This window comes from Nansenia antarctica (assembly GCF_963989245.1).
Source record: "Nansenia antarctica genome assembly, chromosome: 2".
Classification (NCBI taxonomy): domain Eukaryota; kingdom Metazoa; phylum Chordata; class Actinopteri; order Argentiniformes; family Microstomatidae; genus Nansenia; species Nansenia antarctica.
The window spans coordinates 50,747,351-50,768,722 of record NC_137675.1 but is presented as its reverse complement, the minus strand read 5'-3'; the positions used below and the strand labels follow the sequence as shown (position 1 = coordinate 50,768,722).

General features: G+C 48.4%; 2 protein-coding genes across 2 annotated transcripts in view; one reads left to right on the top strand and one right to left on the bottom strand.

Moving 5' to 3' along the window:
- The first annotated feature begins 3,146 nt into the window (after positions 1 to 3,146).
- Positions 3,147 to 9,965, top strand: ddx39ab (DEAD (Asp-Glu-Ala-Asp) box polypeptide 39Ab). Its single transcript, XM_080550653.1, has 10 exons — positions 3,147 to 3,211; positions 4,182 to 4,395; positions 4,852 to 4,979; positions 6,468 to 6,744; positions 6,922 to 7,040; positions 7,959 to 8,090; positions 8,341 to 8,450; positions 8,664 to 8,808; positions 9,042 to 9,189; positions 9,717 to 9,965. Exons 2-10 carry the CDS (start codon positions 4,188 to 4,190, stop codon positions 9,731 to 9,733), a joined length of 1,284 nt encoding a protein of 427 aa, XP_080406779.1. The 5' UTR covers positions 3,147 to 3,211; positions 4,182 to 4,187; the 3' UTR covers positions 9,734 to 9,965.
- A 3,277-nt stretch (positions 9,966 to 13,242) lies between these two features.
- LOC308150240 (CCN family member 1) overlaps positions 13,243 to 21,372 on the bottom strand; it is a gene marked incomplete at both ends in the record, with an annotated part of 8,466 nt that continues 336 nt past the window's right edge. Inside the window, 4 exons of the mRNA XM_080523092.1 lie at positions 13,243 to 13,548; positions 17,655 to 17,833; positions 18,391 to 18,849; positions 19,916 to 20,129. Of these exons, the coding sequence (XP_080379218.1) occupies positions 13,243 to 13,548; positions 17,655 to 17,833; positions 18,391 to 18,849; positions 19,916 to 20,129 (1,158 nt within the window). The remainder of the gene's footprint in view (positions 13,549 to 17,654; positions 17,834 to 18,390; positions 18,850 to 19,915; positions 20,130 to 21,372) is intronic.

Here is a 21,372-nt window from a genome sequence, read left to right as displayed (position 1 = left end):
CCATGTCCATCCCTGCCAAGGTAAAGACGTGTGTGTGTGTGTGTGTGTGTGTGTGTGTGTGTGTGTGTGTGTGTGTGTGTGTTTGTGTGTGTGTGTGTGTGTGTGTGTGTGTTTGTGTGTGTGTGCGTGTCTGTAGATAATTAATTAATTTGGCTACTATTTCAAATGAATACTGTAGTACTGTAATATGTGGAGACACCACTTAATGACTGCATGGAATGTTGTTTTATAGAATAAGAGAGTCAGAAACCTGTTTGGGTTCCCTCAGGAACAAATACCTCACACCCCAATCACGGACGGTTTGCCCTCCTCCCACACAGGAGGCTGTACAACCACAAACAGTTCACGAACATCTTCCCTGCAGCTGTTAATCTGCTGGACTCAAAATCCTGGCAGTAGCCTAGTCCTCTGGCCACCCTCTCTACCTCTGCCCCCCTCCCAGGCCCCCCTATACCTCTACCCCCCAGCCTCTCTACCTCTGTCCCCCTCCCAGCCCCCCCAATACCTCTACCCCCCAGCCTCTCTCCACCCCCCAACAGGAGGAATATTGCACACTCAAGACTTAATAGTAGCTTTGCACTACTGCTGTTTGCACATCTTACATATGTTCCATACCTCAAGACCTATTGCCCTTGATCTGTACATTTCATACCGTACATGTATCTATATCCATCGCCTTTGTTCTGTATATCATACTGTACTTATCTTATCAAAAATGCCGGTCGAGAGAGGACGCTGGCGTTGCTTGTTCACCGCTTCTCCGCCCAAAATCTAGGTGTAATTGCAGTATACAGAATAGATTGTCCTACAAAGACACCTAGATTTAGAGTTAGTAATCTAAAAATTATAATATGATATGATGTATTGTATAGATATGATAGATATTATATGATAGATATGATGTATACATATGAATGAATGAATGAATGAATGGTCTTTATTGTCATTGCTATAGTACAGGTACCAAACAACGAAATTTGGGAGGGGTGGCTCCCCTGGTGCTAGGAAAGAAAAAAAAACTAAAAAAAACAAGAAGGGAAAGGAGCTGGTTTACATAAATAAAGGCTATGTACACTATCCACTATACTATACTGTACAGATAAAACGACTAGGGTTGTCATATTGCACATAGTGTTATTGCACATTCATTTAAAGTGTCGCAGTTTGCAGGCTTGAAATGTACACATTTGTGCCTCAGCACTACACCTGATTTTTCAATCCAGCAGCTGCCATCAATCCGTCCAGACTGTCCAGGGCCCAGAACCTAGGTCTTTGCTGTGTTCAGGGCCTGGGTGGCCCTGGGGTAGAAGCTGAGCTTCAGTCTGTTTGTCCTTGCGGCCATGGTCCTGTACCGCCTTTTCGAGGGCAGCCGGGCAAAGTGTTCGTACCCAGGGTGGGATGGGTCTCTGGAGATCTTGGAGGCCTTCCTGAGGCAGCGTGTGCTGTACAGCTCTTCCAGAGAGGGGAGGGGGGCGCCGGTGATCTTCTGGGCTGTTCTCACGACTCTCTGTAGCGCATTTCTCTCTGCGGCTGTGCAGCTGGAGAACCAGTTGCAGATGCAGTAGGTGAGGATGCTCTCCACTGCGCAGCGGTAGAAGGCCACCAGTATCTCCTGCTTGTTGTGGTCCTTCCTGAGGACTCTCAGGAAGTAGAGCCGCTGTTGTGCCTTCTTGATGATGGCTGCTGTGTTGTTCTTCCAGGACAGGTCATCCTGTATGTGCACCCCCAGGAATCGGAGGGTTGAGACTCTCTCCACGCTCTCTCCGTCGATGAGCAGGGGCTGGACCTCAGATTTTTTCCTCCTGAAGTCCACGATGATTTCCTGGGTCTTTGACTGGTTCAGCAGCAGGTTGTTAACCTTGCACAGCTTGCTCAGCTGCTCTACCTCATCCCTGTACGCCGCCTCGTCCCCCCCCCCGAGATGCAGCCCACCACGGTGGTGTCGTCTGCAAACTTTACGATGGAGTTGCTGGGGTGGACGGGGGTGAAGTCGATATGATAGATATGATATGATCACTTTTCCAAAAATGACTACTAGTACTACTCGATCTTTTCAGTTTGTAAAGCGTCTTTGAGTGTCTAGAAAAGCGCTATATAAGTATTATTATTATTATTATCTTAACTGTACATATCATATTGACATTCATCACATGTATATTGACTGTTTATATTAATTTACTTAATACTCACTGTAATACTGTATACTGTCATACCATGCATTGTCTATATAATCCTGTATTTTGCACTATGCTACGATTTCCACCTGTTTAGATGCCAAGCTATATGTTTTGTTGTCTTAGTACTTGTACTCTGTCAATGACAATAAAGTTGAATCTAATGTAATCTAAATACCAACCAGGAATGGAAGACCTCAGGAGAAGCAGAATACTTTTACATATTGAAGAAGGAGGTGTGGTTGGAGAGAAGGTATGGATTCCTGAAAAACAGGAACATCAATCTTTACAAAGAATGCTCTTTCTCTACGTAGTATGGCTCTGATCTCCACATAGTTACTACTGTGTGTGTGTGTGTGTGTGTGTGTGTGTGTGTGTGTGTGTGTGTGTGTGTGTGTGTGTGTGTGTGTGTGTGTGTGTGTGTGTGTGTGTGTGTGTGTGTGTGTGTGTGTGTTAGGGCTAAAGGTTAGGGTTGGGAAGTGTTACGGCTAGGGTTAGGTCAAATCAATTCAAATCAATTGTCATTTACACAATATACAGGATACAATGTAAAGAAATGCTTTAGGGTAATCAATTCCTGAATAACGCAACAATCAAACAATATTAATTTGCAGTGCAATGTCATAATAATAATAATAATAATAATAATAATAATGAGTAAGTGTGTGAGTGCATGTGCGTGTGAGATAGATATTGATATACTGTTATCGCTAATAAGGCTAGGGTTAGTAAACAGTCTGGCGGCTGGCCCCAAAACTAGGCTCAACCAATCTATTTACACCATTCCAGTATCAATCCCGGACCAATCCCGCTTCTTTCTGGTCTTCTACTTTACTGTGTCCGACTGGTGATTGGCAGGCTGTCTTGTCCAATCCTGAACAGATTAAAAGTAGGTTGCGCAAATCGACGCGTAATTCCACCAATGATATGGCTGCATTTTATGGAGGCGGTAGTTCCGGGTAGTCGTATAAACCGAGGCCTTCCCACGTGGTGTTGACGAGCATTTTACGGAGGTTGAGATCTAACACAACCACAAGGTAAGTCGGCAACATGATTGATTCTGAAGGCATTCTGACTTTATCACAACGTCTCAGTTTATTCGTGATACACGGTTAAGTGCGCCCTAAATGCTTTTCCTGGAACAGATGATAAAACATTTGTCATTTTTAATCCGGTTTGTCAGGTTTGCTTCGTGAGCTAGTAGCCAGCTGCAGGGACATGAAGACTTGTCCGGTCCAAATGGCTCAAATCGTGCAAAGCTCTGCGATCAGAGTAAACCATAACATTGTGACAACTCCGCAACGGCGACATATGATCAGAGCGTGTTCGTCGTTCAATGTGAGTCACGTTGAGTCGTTTGTTTAGCTAACGTAGCCAGCTAAGCTACATTACCGTTCCTGAACGGAGCCGGATCTCATTGTTTCCATTAGCTTAGCATAGTCCGCTACGGATGCCAGCGACACTCACTCAGACGCTTCCAGTCATTAACCTAATACTGCGATATGTCTGGTGTAGCTGATGTTGTTCATGTTTGTAAATCAGTAGTTGGGCTGTTGACGTTGAGCCTCTAGCGACTCGCTTTGGGCCACAGGCTAGATCCTCTAGTAGAGAGACTTGTAGTGGTCCTGGCTGGCTTGGTTGGATGAGAAGGCCCCGACTGGCAACCGGCGACAGCTTTCCCATCCGTCGTAGGTAGTATACATAGTATATATACATAGTACTGTGTTATGATGGTCGTGTCTGTATGTCCATTTAGAACAGGGCCGTCTATTATTCCACCCCGTCGAGTAATTAATAAACGGTCATCGTAGCTCTATCTATAACAATGTAGTGTGTTTGTGTGTGGTAGGGGGCTACATGGGGGGGTAGCAGGTGTGAACAGCCAGACATTATTGCTGCTGTTGCCTCTTCGCCAGGGCTCCCTTTCAAAATCTCACCTGGCCTGGATTAACGGCTACATTATAATATTACATTATATATCATCCTCCCCCCCTTTCTTTCTCACAGAACAGTATGGCAGAGAATGACGTTGACAACGAGCTGCTCGACTATGAAGAGGACGAGGAGCCGCAGGGAGCGCCTGAGACGGCGGCCCCGGCCGGCAAGAAGGAGGTGAAGGGCTCCTACGTCTCCATCCACAGCTCCGGGTTCAGGGACTTCCTGCTCAAGCCCGAGCTGCTCCGCGCCATCGTCGACTGTGGCTTTGAGCATCCCTCCGAAGGTGAGTACACGGGGCGGCACACCTGGGAGGGGAGATGTGTATTTGAAAGTGGAGTATCCTTGTTAGGTGAAATGGAAGCACTGGACTGGTCTGAGCTGTGCAGGCTTTCAAGCAAAGAAATGTTTAAAGCGTGTCTAGAGTGGGTGGTGGAAAAGGGGTGGGAGGAGTACGAACGAAGGGCTTGAATAGCTGATTGCGGTGTTTGTGTAGTTAGTAGACATTGAGTGGAGGACATCGGTGAATGATTATAAATGAGTGGCCATCAGGTGATGGCCCACTTGTGGATTTTGATGGCCGAAACTAGACACAATGGATATTCTGTCCAGACTATCATTGTCTTTCATGCTTGTTGCACTTTGAATTGCCCCTGTTGTATGAAATGTGCTATACAAATAAACTTGCCTTGCATGTTTGTGAATGCCCCAGTATTAAACATATGACCCTCTTCCCCCCCAGTCCAACACGAGTGCATCCCTCAGGCCATCCTGGGGATGGACATCCTGTGCCAGGCCAAGTCTGGTATGGGTAAGACAGCCGTGTTCGTGCTCGCCACACTACAGCAGATCGAGCCTGTGGACGGACAGGTCAGTACTTCACACAGGACATGATTCTTTGAAATAAGATTTATTACAGTGCTTTTATTTTTTGCTTTAATCATCAGTAAGAATAACCTCCTAATGAAAGGTTAAGAGCAAAACTTCTTCCATTTAAATGTTTATTACTGAAGACCCATCTCTTCAGGTTACACTTTAACTGCTCCTCCTGAGACACCCGCTTTTCCCCTTTACTGTGTACTAGGGGTGTAACGGATCACCTAACTCACGGATCGGATCGTGTCACGGTTTTTGAGTCACGGATCGGATCATTTTTCGGATCAACACAAAACATTTTTGTTTTTTATAAAAACTGCTTTTTCCTTGAATTCTGTAAAAACACCACTTTTACTATGTGACAAAAACCAACAACATTCTAGATGTCAAAACTGGTAATATATATATATATATATATATATACACATATATATATATAACATATTCTACATAATTATACTGAAATACACTCAATTTAAATGATAGGAGAGAGGGAGGAGGCGCCTGGTTGCAGCAGTGAGTCACTGGGCTCTTTAAAGCAGATGAATAAACATGTTTTATACCACTTTTAACTAAATAATAAAGTGAACCCTTATTTTGAACATGGTATGAAAAAAATGCCTACATTATCAGAAGTTGTCGAGCTACCTTTTTCGTGCCTCCCGTCATAGTTGACAGAGAAGCCAAAGTGCTCCCATACATGGGATTTAAATGACGAGGGAGGCATTTTGAGTTCTTCTCCGCCGAACAACGTAACATGACACACTTGGGCCGCGTTCGTAAATTCGCTTTGAGAGCGCCGGAGCGCACACTGGGTCCGACGTCATAAAGCGACCAAGTAATTTGATTGGACAAGAGGCGTTCCTTGAGCGCTGATCAGATTCCAGAGCGGATTTACGAACGCAGCCTTGTTGTTGTGGATTCCCAGTTTCACGCGTAGTGAGCAAACAACAGATTCTTTTTCTTTCGCATTCTCAACCTATCGTTGCGCTTTAGAGTCAAACAAAGCCCGCAACTGTCGCGTCTATCTTTTCATGGCAACTCTACATTGTGATTTACAATAGATATTAAGTAATATAATATTACTTGTTAACATTTTGCAATTGATCCGCGGTACACATGCGTTCCGAACCGTGGAGGGCGATCCGAACGGATCACGGAATTTCCGTGATCCGTTACACCCCTACTGTGTACCCTATGACTTCTACTGCCCCCCTTGTAGTGTCTCTGTTCTCCAGTGTCTATATATATAAACGTTTTCCTTCTATCACTGAGACTGCCAATGGCCCCTGGCCTGAGCTCGATTATTCTTTCTGATACGACTGGTGGATTGATGATTCACTTGCTTAGTCAAATGTATTGATTGTAAGTCGCTTTGGAATAAGGCGTCTGCTAAATGCCAAAAATGTAAATGTATTAGAATCAAATTGCGCTGACAAACGGGTAACCTGTTAACCTGCAACACCCCTCTCTCTTTCCCAGGTGTCAGTGCTCGTCATGTGCCACACGCGAGAGCTGGCCTTCCAGATCAGCAAAGAGTACGAGCGCTTCTCCAAGTACATGCCCACAGTCAAGGCCGCCGTGTTCTTCGGGGGCATGTCCATCAAGAAGGACGAGGACGTGCTGAAGAAGAACTGCCCTCACATCGTGGTGGGAACGCCCGGCCGCATCCTTGCCCTCATCCGCAACAAGACCCTCAACCTGAAGAACGTCAAGCACTTTGTCCTGGATGAGTGTGACAAGATGCTGGAGCAGCTAGGTGGGGTTATGCTCATTTGTCATTTGCTATTTTTGATGCTTTTTGATGTCTTGATGACACTAGATTTCCTAATTGCACGTTAGTGTAACTCATCCAGAATCAATGGATGTCGTATCAATAGTATGTCTTGAATGGGAGAAGTCTGAGATTGATTGGATTTTCTCTCTAATGTTCCAGACATGAGGCGTGACGTGCAGGACATCTTCAGGCTCACGCCCCACGAGAAGCAGTGTATGATGTTCAGCGCCACCCTCAGCAAGGAGATCCGGCCGGTCTGCCGCAAATTCATGCAGGATGTAAGTACAGCACTGGGGGGGGGGGGTTAGCACTCCCATAGCTTATGATGTTAGGAGTTGAGATTCTCCTGTTCTCGTTCCCAGACACTTCCGCCCAAAGGTCTGGTGGACGAACGTATTAAACCTGACCTTTATTAAGCCAATAGTAAGATTGTCAGTGATTCAGAGCTACGCCTCGCAGCGCTGTGTGATTAGCTGACATCAACATACTCTGTTCAGTAACTTCACTCCCACTTAGGCCAGGTTTAAGTCGTTGTTATTCCAGATCTATAGCACTGTGTGTACGGTAGCCCTGGGACGAGGTTAGTTACTTGGAATCCCAAGTATAACTTGGATTCCCTAGAAAAGTCCTGGATTGGGACGCTTAGGTGGCGTAGTGGATTAAGCGTTGACCATGTACCGCAGGGCTCCCGGTTCGATTCCAGCCGCGGACATATCCTGCATGTCATCCCTTCTCTCTCTCACCCATCCTTCCTGTCATAATCTATACTATATCGTCATTAAAAAATGAGTATAGTGGGACTGCCCCACTCAGAAAAAACAACTTTAAAAAAAAAAAAGTCCTGGATTGACACTTGCATCTGGACTTTTTGGTCCGACATGAAAGCAGGTGTCACACAAATGTTAACATTTGAGACTTTATCCTCAATGCCAGTCAGAAAACCGCTTAATTTTGTCTATAGATAATGTCCACTGGGGATATGTTTGCGAGTGAATCACTTCGTAGAGTATTGACCGCTCTCCCTGTAGTGCATTTAGACAACTGTGGAGGTGGGAATTGTTTATCAGAGTGACAGCTCTGTGAAGGAAGCTCTTCTGTAGCCTGCTGGTACAGGACCTGAGGACCGTGTACTTCCTGAGTCTCTTAGATTTAGACGACTGGTTCAGAAGTTGACTGTCTGGCCCTTCTCTCCTCAGCCCATGGAGGTGTTTGTGGACGATGAGACCAAGCTGACGCTCCACGGCCTGCAGCAGTACTACTGCAAGCTGAAGGACAGCGAGAAGAACCGCAAGCTCTTCGACCTGCTGGACGTCCTCGAGTTCAACCAGGTAAACTCAGAGAGGCCACTTAAAGGTCTGTGTGTATATATGGACAAATGTCACAGCCCTTCACAATAAATGCAGTACACACAATATGATCTAGCACCAAACCATAGACCCCCAAAGATAAGCTGGGGGGGGGGGGGGAAAGAGCTACATCGTATGCATTTTGTTTTTAAATAAAAAACAACAACATTTTGTCAGTAGGTTTGGTGATTCTGTTTTGAGTGGAGTTGTAATGCATCCCTTTATCCTCTAGGTGGTGATCTTTGTCAAGTCAGTCCAGCGCTGTGTGGCTCTGTCTCAGCTGCTGGTGGAGCAGAACTTCCCTGCTATTGCCATCCACAGAGGCATGGCTCAGGAGGAGAGGTCAGTCTCCCTCTCCCTCTCTCACACACACACACACACACGTCTCTCACACACAGCTCATTCAATTGAGCCTCCAAATGCTTACAATGTTTATGGAGCCCAAAGCCTCATCAATTCACTCAACACATTGTTCCCTTCAAAGGGGCCCAGACTCTGTAATACCTACAGCAGCTGTGTTGCTAAACCCCCTGACTCTCCCCATGTCCCTACTAGGCTGTCCCGGTACCAGCAGTTCAAGGACTTCCAGAGGAGGATCTTGGTGGCTACCAACCTGTTTGGCCGAGGGATGGACATCGAGCGAGTCAACATTGTCTTCAACTACGACATGCCTGAGGATTCCGACACATACCTGCACAGGGTGAGCCAGACTGAACAGAAGTGCCCACGGTGCGCGTCTCTTTGTTCTAAACGCCCGATCGGACGCTGACTTGAGTAAACCGACGAGCTTTGAATGTTAGCGAACGTCTTAATCTTGGTCTCAAAGAACCTCTCAACTTAGCGTGTAACGGTCTGTCTTACATCTCCAAAAGAAGCACAGCTTCCGGCCTCGTTACCCATATATAACCTTCCCCCCCCCCCCCCGTCCCTCAGGTGGCCCGTGCTGGCAGGTTTGGGACCAAAGGCCTGGCCGTGACCTTCGTATCCGACGAGACTGACGCCAAGACCCTGAACGACGTGCAGGACCGCTTCGAGGTCAACGTGGCGGAGCTGCCCGAAGAGATCGATATCTCCACTTACAGTAAGTCTCCTTCCTCAGCCCGGCCCTTCGAGTCCCCCGCTTGTCTCTGGATCCACTTCCCATCTTCCATGTAACAATGTTTTTTTTGGCCATGTCTTTGCTGCCTGTATATCTTGCTCAATTGTGCTTGATGGTAGGGGCGGATGCGTGTAAGCATGTGTAGAATGTATTGGCGAGGGGGGGGGGGCGAGTAGATTTACTGTCATAACCTCCTTAATGTCCCCATGTGTTCTGTTGGGTATTCCACCCCTGTTAATTGTAAGCGGTCTGTAAAGCCCAGCCTGAAAGGCTGCGAGGATCTTGTCAGCTCATGGTTGCCCCCCAGATAATTGGCTGGCATAATAACTCGTCGGTTGATGGTGGTGACGAGGCAACAATCGGATTGCCGTGTAACTGGAGAGGATATCCCCCTCCTGTACATATTTAACCCATCTGTGAAAAAGCTGGAATGCCCAGCTGTTACTAGTGATTGATGCAACGGTCTTAGGGACGCTGTGACTCATCTCTCCCGCTTTTTCTTTCACCAGTCGAACAGTCCAGATGAGTCTTCAAGCCCAGCAGAATCGTCGTCGTCCCCTACCCTTGAATCTCTGCGTCCGTATTTGGATGGAAGCCCTAATGGTTTCTTTTAAAGCTCAGCTCCTTGACTTTGTTCACCAAGCATTTTTTTAAACTTTATTTTAATGTATCTCTTTGGGGGTTGTCCAGTTTAAAATTCTTGTCTTATCATAGTTTGTTTTTGGTCAATGAAATTAAAACCTTTTTATAAAACTCCACTTCATTGTTGCACTTTTTATTATTCATGTTTTTGCTTTTGCTTGGAATAATGTTTGCATGACTGTCTGCCTCCAGACAGAAGGGTGAATATTAATGTTGGTTACTCAAAGCAGTAGGTGTGTGTGTGACCACATACCACTGTTCTTCACTCACACATCATCTTCTAGATAGGCCTCTGTATATGTCTATTGGTCCTAGACTAAGCTGAGAAAGGAACCATGGCACAGAGGAACTCCATGCAGTCCAGTGACTCATGCCTGGCGCTGGGCAGCATAGCTCTATTTACATCAGTCTAGGGTGACCATGGCATCCCTCCATTAGGGAAGCGAATATCTGCCTAATGGAAAAATTATTTATACAGGCATAATAGGGTCATAACCCCCCCCCCATCATAAAGGAAAACATATCAATGATAATTGGCCTCAGCTCAGTGTTTGTGTTTGAGCCACACTTCCCCTGCTATCTTTAGAGAAACAGGTGCAACTTCTCAACACTCCGGATGGAACAGTGAAACAAATTCTTTATTCCAAATGCAGCATGAACTCAGTTGGCCAGTGAATCAAAGTTGGGATGAAACATGTACATTTAGGCTTACATCATTCTTTTTAGGGGTTGAAAGTACATGACAGTTTGTTTGAGTGGAGTATTTCGCAGAACATTTGCTTACACATTCTGGTATTCATTCACATGATTTGAACATGGGCTCACTAGCTAAACCCAGACATGACATCAGTGCTTGTATACATGGACTGGTTCATTGGTTATAATAACTCATTATAATAGATTGGCCCGAATACAGCAGATAAACTCTACAAACAAAATGATGCATCTGTACATAGCTGCTCTATAGTGTCCAGTATTAAAACTACAGACTTATCAAACCACAATCTACATAGGCAACAAAGCAAAGGCAGTGTATAACACATCAGTTAACATTTAAAGTCAAAAATGTCTTTCCCCCCCCTTTTTATAAAGTGTGAAGTTCCCAAAAAGAGTTTGTGTGTTTAGAAACAGCATATGAAAGCCTGATCTGGCATGAAGATTGTACAACAACAAAAAATATCTTAGAATAAGAAAAAATACACAGAGCTCTCTCATGGACTACAATGTAAAATGGACTTCAACACTTGAACTCTCAGTAATACTTCTCATTGAGTCGAAGAAAAAGAAGGGCATGCTGATTAGACGAGACCCATCTCTCCGTATCCATACATCTCCTTAACCCTAAACCCTCCATTTAGAGACTGTCATGAACAGATCTGCTAAGGTGCATGAATTTGAATCCCAAGTCCTAATAAGGGAGAACTTGGTGAGTTACCCACTAAAGAGGGTCTAGGTCTCACCAATATAGAACAATTACAACCAACTCTCCTCAAACAAGGGCTAGGGTTGCTGATCTCTATATAGATCAATACAACCAACTAACCCTCCTCAAACAAGGGTTATGGCTGTTGATCTCTATATAGAAAAATACTACCAACCAACTCTCCTCAAACAAGGGTGAGGGTTGCTGATCTCTATATAGAACAGTACAACCAACTCTCCTCAAACAAGGGTGAGGGTTGCTGATCACTAAGAGGCGCTTACAGGCCAACGACACACACGTGTCCTCGGAGGTCCTGTGGGATTAACCCCACCTCTGACCCCTGACCCCTTTGTAAGTGTCCTTATGTTCTCTTACAGTCGTTTTTTAACGAGGCCCATGTCATCGTCAGGATCTCGGGGCCCTTCTACGGCAGTGTTCCGAAATAGACGCCGCATAAACATGAAGCGACATGAGCGAGCATGTCGTGTTGTTGAGAATCCTGGATCAGTCGCTAGATTACAGGCCAGAACACGGGTCCCAAAACGGTTCCACCCGCTACTCACAAATTACATGTTTACTTCGTAACCCATGCGGGTTTTTTTTATTATTATTTTTATAACAAACCAGAGGCTGAGGCTCTCTCGCCGCCTCTCGAGAGCCAGGATTGTAATTTGTTTCGAATCAGCGAGTCAACGACTTCTCGACGCCAGAATCTCGTAGACCTGTTTCTCTCGCTTTTGGTGAATGTCTCACTTTTCGGAGGGCGGGGGGGTTGGGGGGGGGGGGGGGGGGGGGTGTCGAGGCAAAGCAGAGGCAGTTAAGGAGATGGGTCCAGCTGTGTACACCACCTTCGACCTTTCGCCCACTCCCACACACACACGTCAAGCCTCAGCCAACAGGTTCAGGTCTGTCCCTTCCTCTAGACATAACATCCCTCCCCGAGGCGTTGTCCGTCATTGCTCAGGTGATGGGGGGGGGCTGTCTGCTGAACGCCGATGTGACCCGGGGTTAAGTCCCAGATCTGTCAAAGCTGTTCTGTCTCTGCTGACAGCTCTCAGCTGTTTTGTCCCTCTTCTCTCAGCCCCAACCCATGACCCCCCCCTCCCCCACGCCTCTCCCCTCCTGCCACACTACGCCAAGCTCCAAGCATCGCAGCAACGCTTCACTCGCTGGCCGCCACCGTGTCATCATCGTCTCTGTCACAGCAATAAATACCTTGGAATAAATACCATTACAAACACAAACATCCTTCCAGAGCAGTTATCATCTGGTGATCTTGTCGGGTGACCTTTTTTTTTTCCATGTCTTCATTGGTTTCTTTCTCAGATATCTAATTAAGAAGTCAACTGAAGGTTTGATTTGGGTCTGATTCTCCTTCCTCTCAGAATCAGACCTGCTTGACCATCGTGTCATCGCTCACAGTCAGCCACCATGATGTTGTTGAACACCTCCATCTCCTCCCACCGTACCCCGAAATCCACCAGTCTACTGGGTGTGTGCAGCAGTTGGGTAATAAGTAGTCTACATTGTGTGTGTGTGTGTGTGTGTACCAGTACCACCTCTCTCTATCGTCCCCACAGTGCGGGTTCAGTCCCAGAGTTCAGGAGTGCGTGGTGAGTGACAAAATGGTGGCCGGTCGGTCACATCCATGTTTACCTATTTACACACTGTGGTGATTCCGGTTGAGCCCCAATGGACCGAGTGTCTCTACTTTAAGGCCGGCACAAGTCAACTCCTCTCTATCCAGAGCGCAAATCGGATTCATTCTTCTCACAGTTCTCCCAAACAGGAAGGGGGGAGGGGGAGACGTGGCGATCTGTGCACCTGGGCTAGCATCTAATCAAAGATACAACTTACAACTGCTACTCTATCAACGGGTTGGCTAGTGGGGGGGAGGGAGAGGGAGGGAGGGGTGTAAATGTCATGGGGAGAGTGTGAGGGGTAAGGATGGGGGGGGGGGGGGGGGGACGTTAGTCGACGAACTTGTGTGTGTCTCCGTAGAGCCACCTCTGGGGGGGCATGGCGGCCTCGTTCAGGTGGCTGCAGGCGTCGCTGCACTTGCACGACTGCACGAACATGACGGACCTCTCGAAGCGCTCGCCGTCCGGGCAGGCGAAGCGCACGGAGGCGGTGCGCGTGCGGCGGGGCGAGCAGCAGCGGCCGTCCACACACACGCCGCAGTAGTTGGGCCGGTAGAGACGGGTGCTGCGGCAGCCGGCATAGGACAGACGCAGGGGCTCAGGGGCCTTGTGGGTACGAGAGCACTTCCTCCCTTTCTGTGGGGAGAGGGAGAGAGAGGGAGGGAGAGGGAGGGAGGGAGAGAGGGGAAGGGTTAATATAGAATACATCCTAGTGACAGAGTTTGACATACAGTGCTGTGAAAAAGTATTTGCCCCCTTCCCAATTTCGTCTGTTACACAAAGATAACCAGAGTAAATAGAAAATGCAGTTTTTAAATGATCATTACATTTATTGAAGTCAAAGAGTTATTCAAAACATATATCACCCATGTGAAAAAGTAATTGCCCCCTAAACGTTTGCGATAACTGGCAATGAGTTTCAGCCACATTGGAGGGTCTTCGAGCATGAACTGCCTGTTTAAGGTCATACCATAGCATCTCAATCGGATTTAAGTCTAGACTTTGACTAGGCTACTCCAAAACCTTCATTTTGTTTTTCTTGAGCCATTCAGAGATGGACTTGCTGGTGTGTTTTGGATCATTGTCCTTCTGCATAACCCAAGTGAGCTTGAGGTCACGAACTGATGGCCGGACTTTCTCCTTCAGGGTTTTCTGGTAGAGAGCAGAATTCATGATTCCATCAATTATGACAAGTCGTCCAGGTCCTGAAGCAGCGAAGCAGCCCCAGACCATCACACTACCACCTCCATGTCTGACTGTTGCTATGATGTTTTTATTATGGAATGCTGTGTTAGGTTTACGCCCAATGTAACGGGACCCACACCTTCCAAAAATGTCCAATTTTGACTCAGTCCACAGAATATTTTCCCAAAAGTTTGGGGGGTCATCAAGATGGTTTTTGGCAAATGTGCGACAAGCCTTTGTGTTCTTTTTGCTCAGCAGTGGTTTTCCCCTTGGCACTTTCCCATGGATGCCATTTTTACCCAGTCTTATTGTGGAATAATGAACACTGACCTTAACTGAGGCAAGTGAGGCCTGCAGTTCTTTAGATGTTCGTCTGGGTTCTTCTGTGACCTCCTGGATGAGTCGTCGTTGCGCTCCTGGAGTAACTTTGGTAGGCCGGCCACTCCTGGGAAGGTTCACCACTGTTCCAAATGTTCTCCATTTGTAGATAATGTCTCTCACTGTGGTTCGCTGGAGTCCCAACGCCTTAGAAATGGCTTTGTAACCCTTTCCAGACTGATAGATGTCAATGACTTTGTTTCTCATCTGTTCTTCAATTTCTTTGGATCGAGGCATCATGTGCTGCTTTTTAACATCTTTTAGGCTACTTCACTTGGTCAGACAGGTTCTATTTAAAGGGGTGTTCTCACTAGAACATTTGCTTCACTTGAAACTGAGTTTAGGATAAAGTTTGCTTTGCTCTGCGTCGTTTGGAGCGGTGAGAACGCACATTCGAAGTAACTGCAGGAGCAAATACCCGTCGGATGCTCCGCTTGAAAAGGGTGGTTTCGCTTCGGTTAGAAACTACGTATCCATCACTTTGCTTCGCTTCGCTTTTGGTGAGAACGCTGCCCGACGCAGTCCATAGGAAAACAACAGCGCACGCGTGTTGATCTGGATGAGGGACAATGGGCAATTCTAAATTTTTCGGACCAATCAACTACCACGTCTGTTGCTTCGATTGCGTATGTTACTTCGTTTACATGAAGGGCTGTGAGAATGCAAATCAGAGAAATAATTTATGCAACAATGTTGCGAACTCATCCACTTGCTCCAGGTCTCCATTCGGACTTTCATGTGAGAACATAACCTAAGTGATTTCTAGATTGATTGAACAGGTCTGGCAGTAATCAGGCCTGGGTGTGGCTTGTGAAATTGAACTCAGCTTTCCAACAAATGCGTTTAATTGGTTGGTTGTTAAGGGGGGGCAATCACTTTTTCACATAGGGCCAGGTAGGGTTGGATAGCATTTTTCCCTTAATACATGAAATCATCATTTAAAAACTGCATTTTCTATTTACTCAGGTTATCTTTGTGTAATATTAAAATTGGTTTGATGATCTGAAACATTTAAGTGTGACAAACATGCAAAAACAGACAAAATTGGGAAGGGGGCAAATACTTTTTCACAGCACTGTACGGTGTTTAAAAACAGCTACGAAGAGCAGACGCCCAGAGAAAGAGAGAGAAGCAGAGGAAAGGTCAAAACAACAAGACAAGGCCTAGAGAGAGGCATCATGAAGGGTTGGGCTGGTGGATGAGTGAGTGGGTGGGCATCCAAGTTATGAGGTGACAGAGTGGCACATTAACACCCACGACAACTCTGAAAACACCAGGAGATACACAGCCAGACAGATGCATGGCAACCCCGCATGGCAACGGGGCCCTCGCAATTGGCGAAGGCCGTCGCAAACGCTGGAAAGGAGGGATGGAGGAAGGAAGGGAGGGAAGCAGAGTGTTTTAGAGGGTGTTGGATGATGAAATGAGAGAAAGTGAGGGAGAGGGAGAATAGAGAGCTCTTTGCTTCGTCCACACAAGGGCCCATTAACGCCTCACGTAGGCCCGGGGAGAGTGGGAGAGGTCGGGGACGGGGCGGATGCGTTTTCGGCGTGCTAACCTCACTCATTTCCACATTCAGCCCACGCAGCAACAGTGAGACGAAGAGAGTTTGGATGTTCCACTCGCGTCTGAGACCGGCGCGACATGACTGTTCGATGCCTATGAGCCCAACTGACTTCAACCTATTTTAGGTGCGTTAGACTTAGTTTGGAGGTGCCAATGACTCTGTGAACCCCAACCACAAGTTTGACTTGAGTGAGTCTATAGGAAAACTAAATGAAATGCAGCTCAAGTACAAGCAAGTATTGGACATAATGTTTTGGACATAATGCCCCTGTATTGGACAGAATGGCCTTGTATGGGACATAATGCCCAGGCCTGCTCTATAGGTAGTCTCATGTTGCCTGTCTGGTTTCTCCCCCCATCACAGCTCAGTTCAGCTATTTCACCGCTCCGCTGGCTGTTAGTTCCACAGCAACAGCAGCACTGTGAATAGAGTGGACTCCAGCCACACTGGGGGGCGTGTACCAGGGGCAAGGCAGTTCATTTATACCCTGATATTAATATCGTTGGGATGTGACCTCTCCTGAGTGCATCCCTGTCCTGTCCACAGCCTCTTTAGCCTGGCTGTGTAGGGGAAAGCACCACACAGGGGGGGCTGAGGACGCCAACAAGGTTGGGGGGGGGGGGGGGGGTCAGACCGGAAGGACTACTGCTGCCAACCATGTATGTGTTTTACTGTCAGGTGAAACGGTCGGAGCGAGGAAAGTAAAACAGCGTCACAGAGAGAAAAAAATAATATATACGTATATATTTTATTTGTCATGCTATCAACTTGTTAATCAATTGTTGAAATGTGGTATGTTTTTCTCTAGGCACAGGGTCAGCCATAGTCGGCGCCCCTGGAGCAATTAGGGGTTAAGTGCCTTGCTCAAGGGCACACGCAGCTCCCTCCTGAGGTGGGGATCGAACCAGAATCCTTGCGATTGCTAGCCGGCCTCTCTAACCTCGAGGCTACCGCCGCCCCCCAGAGAGTCAATCTCTATGAGAAAACCTCCCCAGGGAAGAAAGAAATAGTCGTGACGCTCCATAAAATAAAGACACACTCTCTCTACACACTAGAGCCGTTTTTTTTCTTCTTCTTCTTCTTCTCATGTTTAGACAAATTCTGTATTTTATGGCCAAGACATCCTGTCCGTACCTGTCAGAACGCCATGTAGGAGCCATGTTAGTAATCCCTCCTTCTTCTATCAGTACAACTGCCAATAGCCCCTGGTCCTAGCATTGATTTGTTTTTCTTATGATGATTTATGTATAGATGATTCACGTACTTCAGACAAGTGTACTTGTTAAATGGCGTCTGCTAAATGTCAAAAATGTAATTGTGAATGTCACGCATGCATGCACGCACTCACACACTCACTCACACGCTCACACGCTCACACGCTCGCTCACGCACTCACACGCTCACGCTCACACACACACTCACACACACACTCACACGCTCACACACACGCTCACACACACACTCGCGCACTCACATGCTCACACTCGCGCGCTCACACACTCACTCACACGGTCACACGCTCACACTCGCACACTCACACACTCGCTCACACGGTCACACACATGCTCACACTCACACACACACACACACACACACACACACACCCCTTTACCTTGACAGGGATGGACATGGAGCTGCAGGGGCGGATGTTGCACAGGCGCGTCTCCTTCACCAGCTTACACTGGCCGTTGTCATTGGTGACGCGGGAAGACACGCCCATCCCACAGCTGCGAGAGCACTGGGACCAGCTGGTGGTCTGGACCACACACTGCCCCCCCACCTGCCTCCACGCTGGAGAGAGAGGGAGAGACGGAGAGAGACGGAGAGAGGGAGCAGGGGAAAGAGGGCCAGAGGGAGAGAGTGGGAGAAGGAGAGGCAGAGAGAGAGAGCGAGAGAGAGAGATGTAAGCACACTGGACTCATTCACGGCAAACCGGCAACACTGACGCATAGAGAGGGGTGATTACAGAGAGGGGAAAGCTGGGCGACAGAGGTATGTGCTGTGTGAGAGCGGTGTGTGTATGTGTGTCTGTTTGCGTGTGTGTGTGTGTGTGTGTATGTATGTGTGAGCCTCTGGTGCACAAGGAGCCAGTGGAAAACACACCGCACTCGAACACTGACACACACACACACACACACACACACACACACACACATACACACAGACGCAGGGAGATGCAGGGGGAACGCCGGGAGGCCACACAGTGGGGCCGTTTGTGCGTCGGGGGGCTAAAAGGCTAAAACACACAACATGGCGCGCTGCTGCGGGGGGGCTGGGGGGACTGGGGGGGGACAGACGGGCGCTCTGAGGCGACACTGCGGCGGTGGAGACGGCGCCCTCCCTCTTACCCGCCAGGTGCTTGTGCCCGCGCGGCGGCTTGCTGTCCCACTTCTTCTTCTGCCCCACCTCCATCAGCTCGTTGCCCAGGGTCTCCTTGGGTTTGTAGGGGTAGGGTTTGGGGTAGGGCTTGGGGTAGGGCTTGGGGTAGGGCTTGGGGTAAGGGTAGGATGGGTAGGGCATGAAGGGGTACGGCGGGTAGGGCGGGGGAGGCTGCGGGCGGTGCACCGGGGGCAGGACCTGGTGGGACCCCTTGTTGCAGTCTAGGCTGGGGCAGCACTGGCCTGACACCTTGACCAGGCGCGGGGCGGGGCAGGAGGGCGAGGCCAGGGGCACGTGGCTGGGGCACAGGGGCACGCAGCCCACCGCCCCGTCGATGCACGTGCACTGGTGCTTGCAGCCGGCGCGGAAGTTCTCCCCGTTCTGGTACATCCGGCCGTTGTACTCGCAGGAGCGGCCCTCGAGCTTGGCTGTGAGGAGAGACGGAGGACAAAAGAGAGGTTTAGTTAAGGCTAGTTTATTTAAGGCTAGTTTAGTTAAGGCTGTCTGTAGCAGGGCCTGTGAAAGGAGAGGTTTAGTTAAGGCTGTAGAGGACTGTGAAAGGAGAGGTTTAGTTAAGGCTGTAGAGGACTGTGAAAGGAGAGGTTTAGTTAAGGCTGTCTGTAGCAGGGCCTGTGAAAGGATACTGTAGGTATAGTTAAGGCTGTATGTAGAGGGCCTGAGATGTCAGAGGTTACTAGCCTACGGCTAAGCTATTGGTAACACATGATCTCAGGTAAAGTTGAGAGCTTCCCATGAGGTAATGCGTGGAGCAGACAATAGTGTGGGGGAGAGGGACAGACCACTTGAGAGGCTCAGGAGATCTAATTGCACATATGAGAAATGAGAAACGGATGTGAAATGACAGTGGAGAGGGAGGGAGAGAGAGAGAAAGAGGGTGAGGGAGTGGGAGTGAGAGACACTCTATCCCAAAGTTTTATAAAGGAGGCTCTATTCTTAGTCCAGAGAGGAATTTTGACTTGTTTACAATGTCGTTCCATAACAGTCCCTCTGTGGGACTCCCCATACAACACCCCAAATACCCCCCTTTATATAGAAACACCCCCCTACACACACACACAGCTTACATGAAAATACCTGTGTGTGTGTGTGTGTGTGTGTGTGTGTGTGTGTGTGTGTGTGTGTGTGTGTGTGTGGTGTGGTGTGGTGTGGTGTGTGTGTGTGTGTGTGTGTGTGTGTGTGTCTGTGTGTGTGTGTGCGCAAGCAAACCGAGCTACTTATGTAAATCTAGGCCCTGGCTTTCAGTAGCTAGTATTTGGCTCATGAAGGTCCTCTCTCTTTGAAACACGGCACCGGCCTCGGACCTCAGACCCCTATCAAAGAGAATCAACATTCACTTGGCTCCGAGGCCGAATTCCCCTCCGCCCCGAAACTATCTATTCCCACATCCGACCCAACACTGGTGTACCATGCCATCCTCCCTGCCAACCCCACCCACCCGCCCGCCCGGCCCCGTAGGTCTACATACACACATACCCCTGCAGATGCCATGGGTGCGGCCCACGTCGTTGCCATAGTTACACTCCAGCCCCTTGTGGTGGTCGCAGGGCCGCCCGTGGTGGCAGTCCTGGTTGAGCTGGGCGGCGCACACCTTACAGCAGCCACACCCGTCAGGGACCGAGCTGATGCCCGGGGGGCAGGAGGGGGGGCCCGCCGGACACTCACACACCAATGGGCAGCCGGCACTCACCTACGGGGGGGGGGAGGGAGGGAGGGAGGGGGGGAGGGAGGGAGGGAGGGAGGGAGGGAGGGGGGTTAGGTCATGGAGGGAATGGCGCAATACAGAGGAGGATGCACATCCATAACACAGCGATGTAGAAGTACTAAAGCGATGTAGAAGGTCCTAGAAGTACTAAAGCGAGTCAGGCCACAGAGACCGGGGAGTTTCTTCAAAGTGCGTCTGGTTTAAATATTCGTTCGATACCCCGGCACTCACCCCGACCCCCTGGGATGGCTTCAAACCCTCGGTCGCTTTCCGCTTGGCATCCGAGAGACGAGGAGGGATGAAAGAGAAATTCAAAGAGAACGCCCCCCCCCCGCGCCCTCAACACACACACACACACACACACAGACACAGACACAAACACACACATACACGCTCACATGCACACAGACACACTCACACGCACACACACGCTCATGCGCACACACACGCACACACACAGACACAGACACAGACACATACACACACACACTCTCTCACGCACACTCTCACACACCAACATACACTACTGTCACACACAAACATACACACTGATACACACACACACACACACACACACTCTCTCTCTTCTCCATTAGACCCCCCTAACCCCCTAGGGGTTCTCAGCCTGCCTGTCGGACCATCCAAAGGATCCCTCTCTAGCCATGCCACCATCTAAACCTAGGCCGGTGGGATGGGGGGTGGGGTAGGGGGATTCTGGGGCTAAATTGTTTCCGCACAGCGGGCTGCGTCTATTTTCAGTTCTGAATGTGTGTGTCACTTCATTCATGTCCGTTCGTAAGCCCACCCTGGGTCCTCGTGTGTCAATCACATTTAAAAGGCAGCTCTCCGATAGAGTTGAGATAATGATTCAGGAATCCAGGTGAAAATTAGCAAGACGAGCATAGTCAGATGCGATAACGTTCTTCTGTCTCTACCGTAATGCATCGAGGCATTGTGATCATCAGGTGTCAGAGCACGGTGGATTACAGTAACAATACCTCATGTTAAGAGGCATGTAACTTCAGACTGAACAATGATCCAGGGGGAAATGTGTCACTGGTATAAAATACCTGTTGTTGTTACCACTATTGTTACTGTGCCTCCGAGCCCCGTGGTGAGTTGTCTGGCTGTTTGCCTTTTCCTTACAGTCAGTAGCCACCTTTTCTTTCCACAGAAACAGGTGTTCAAATTCACAGATTCTGGACCAGTGCCTCCTCTTTGCCACAAT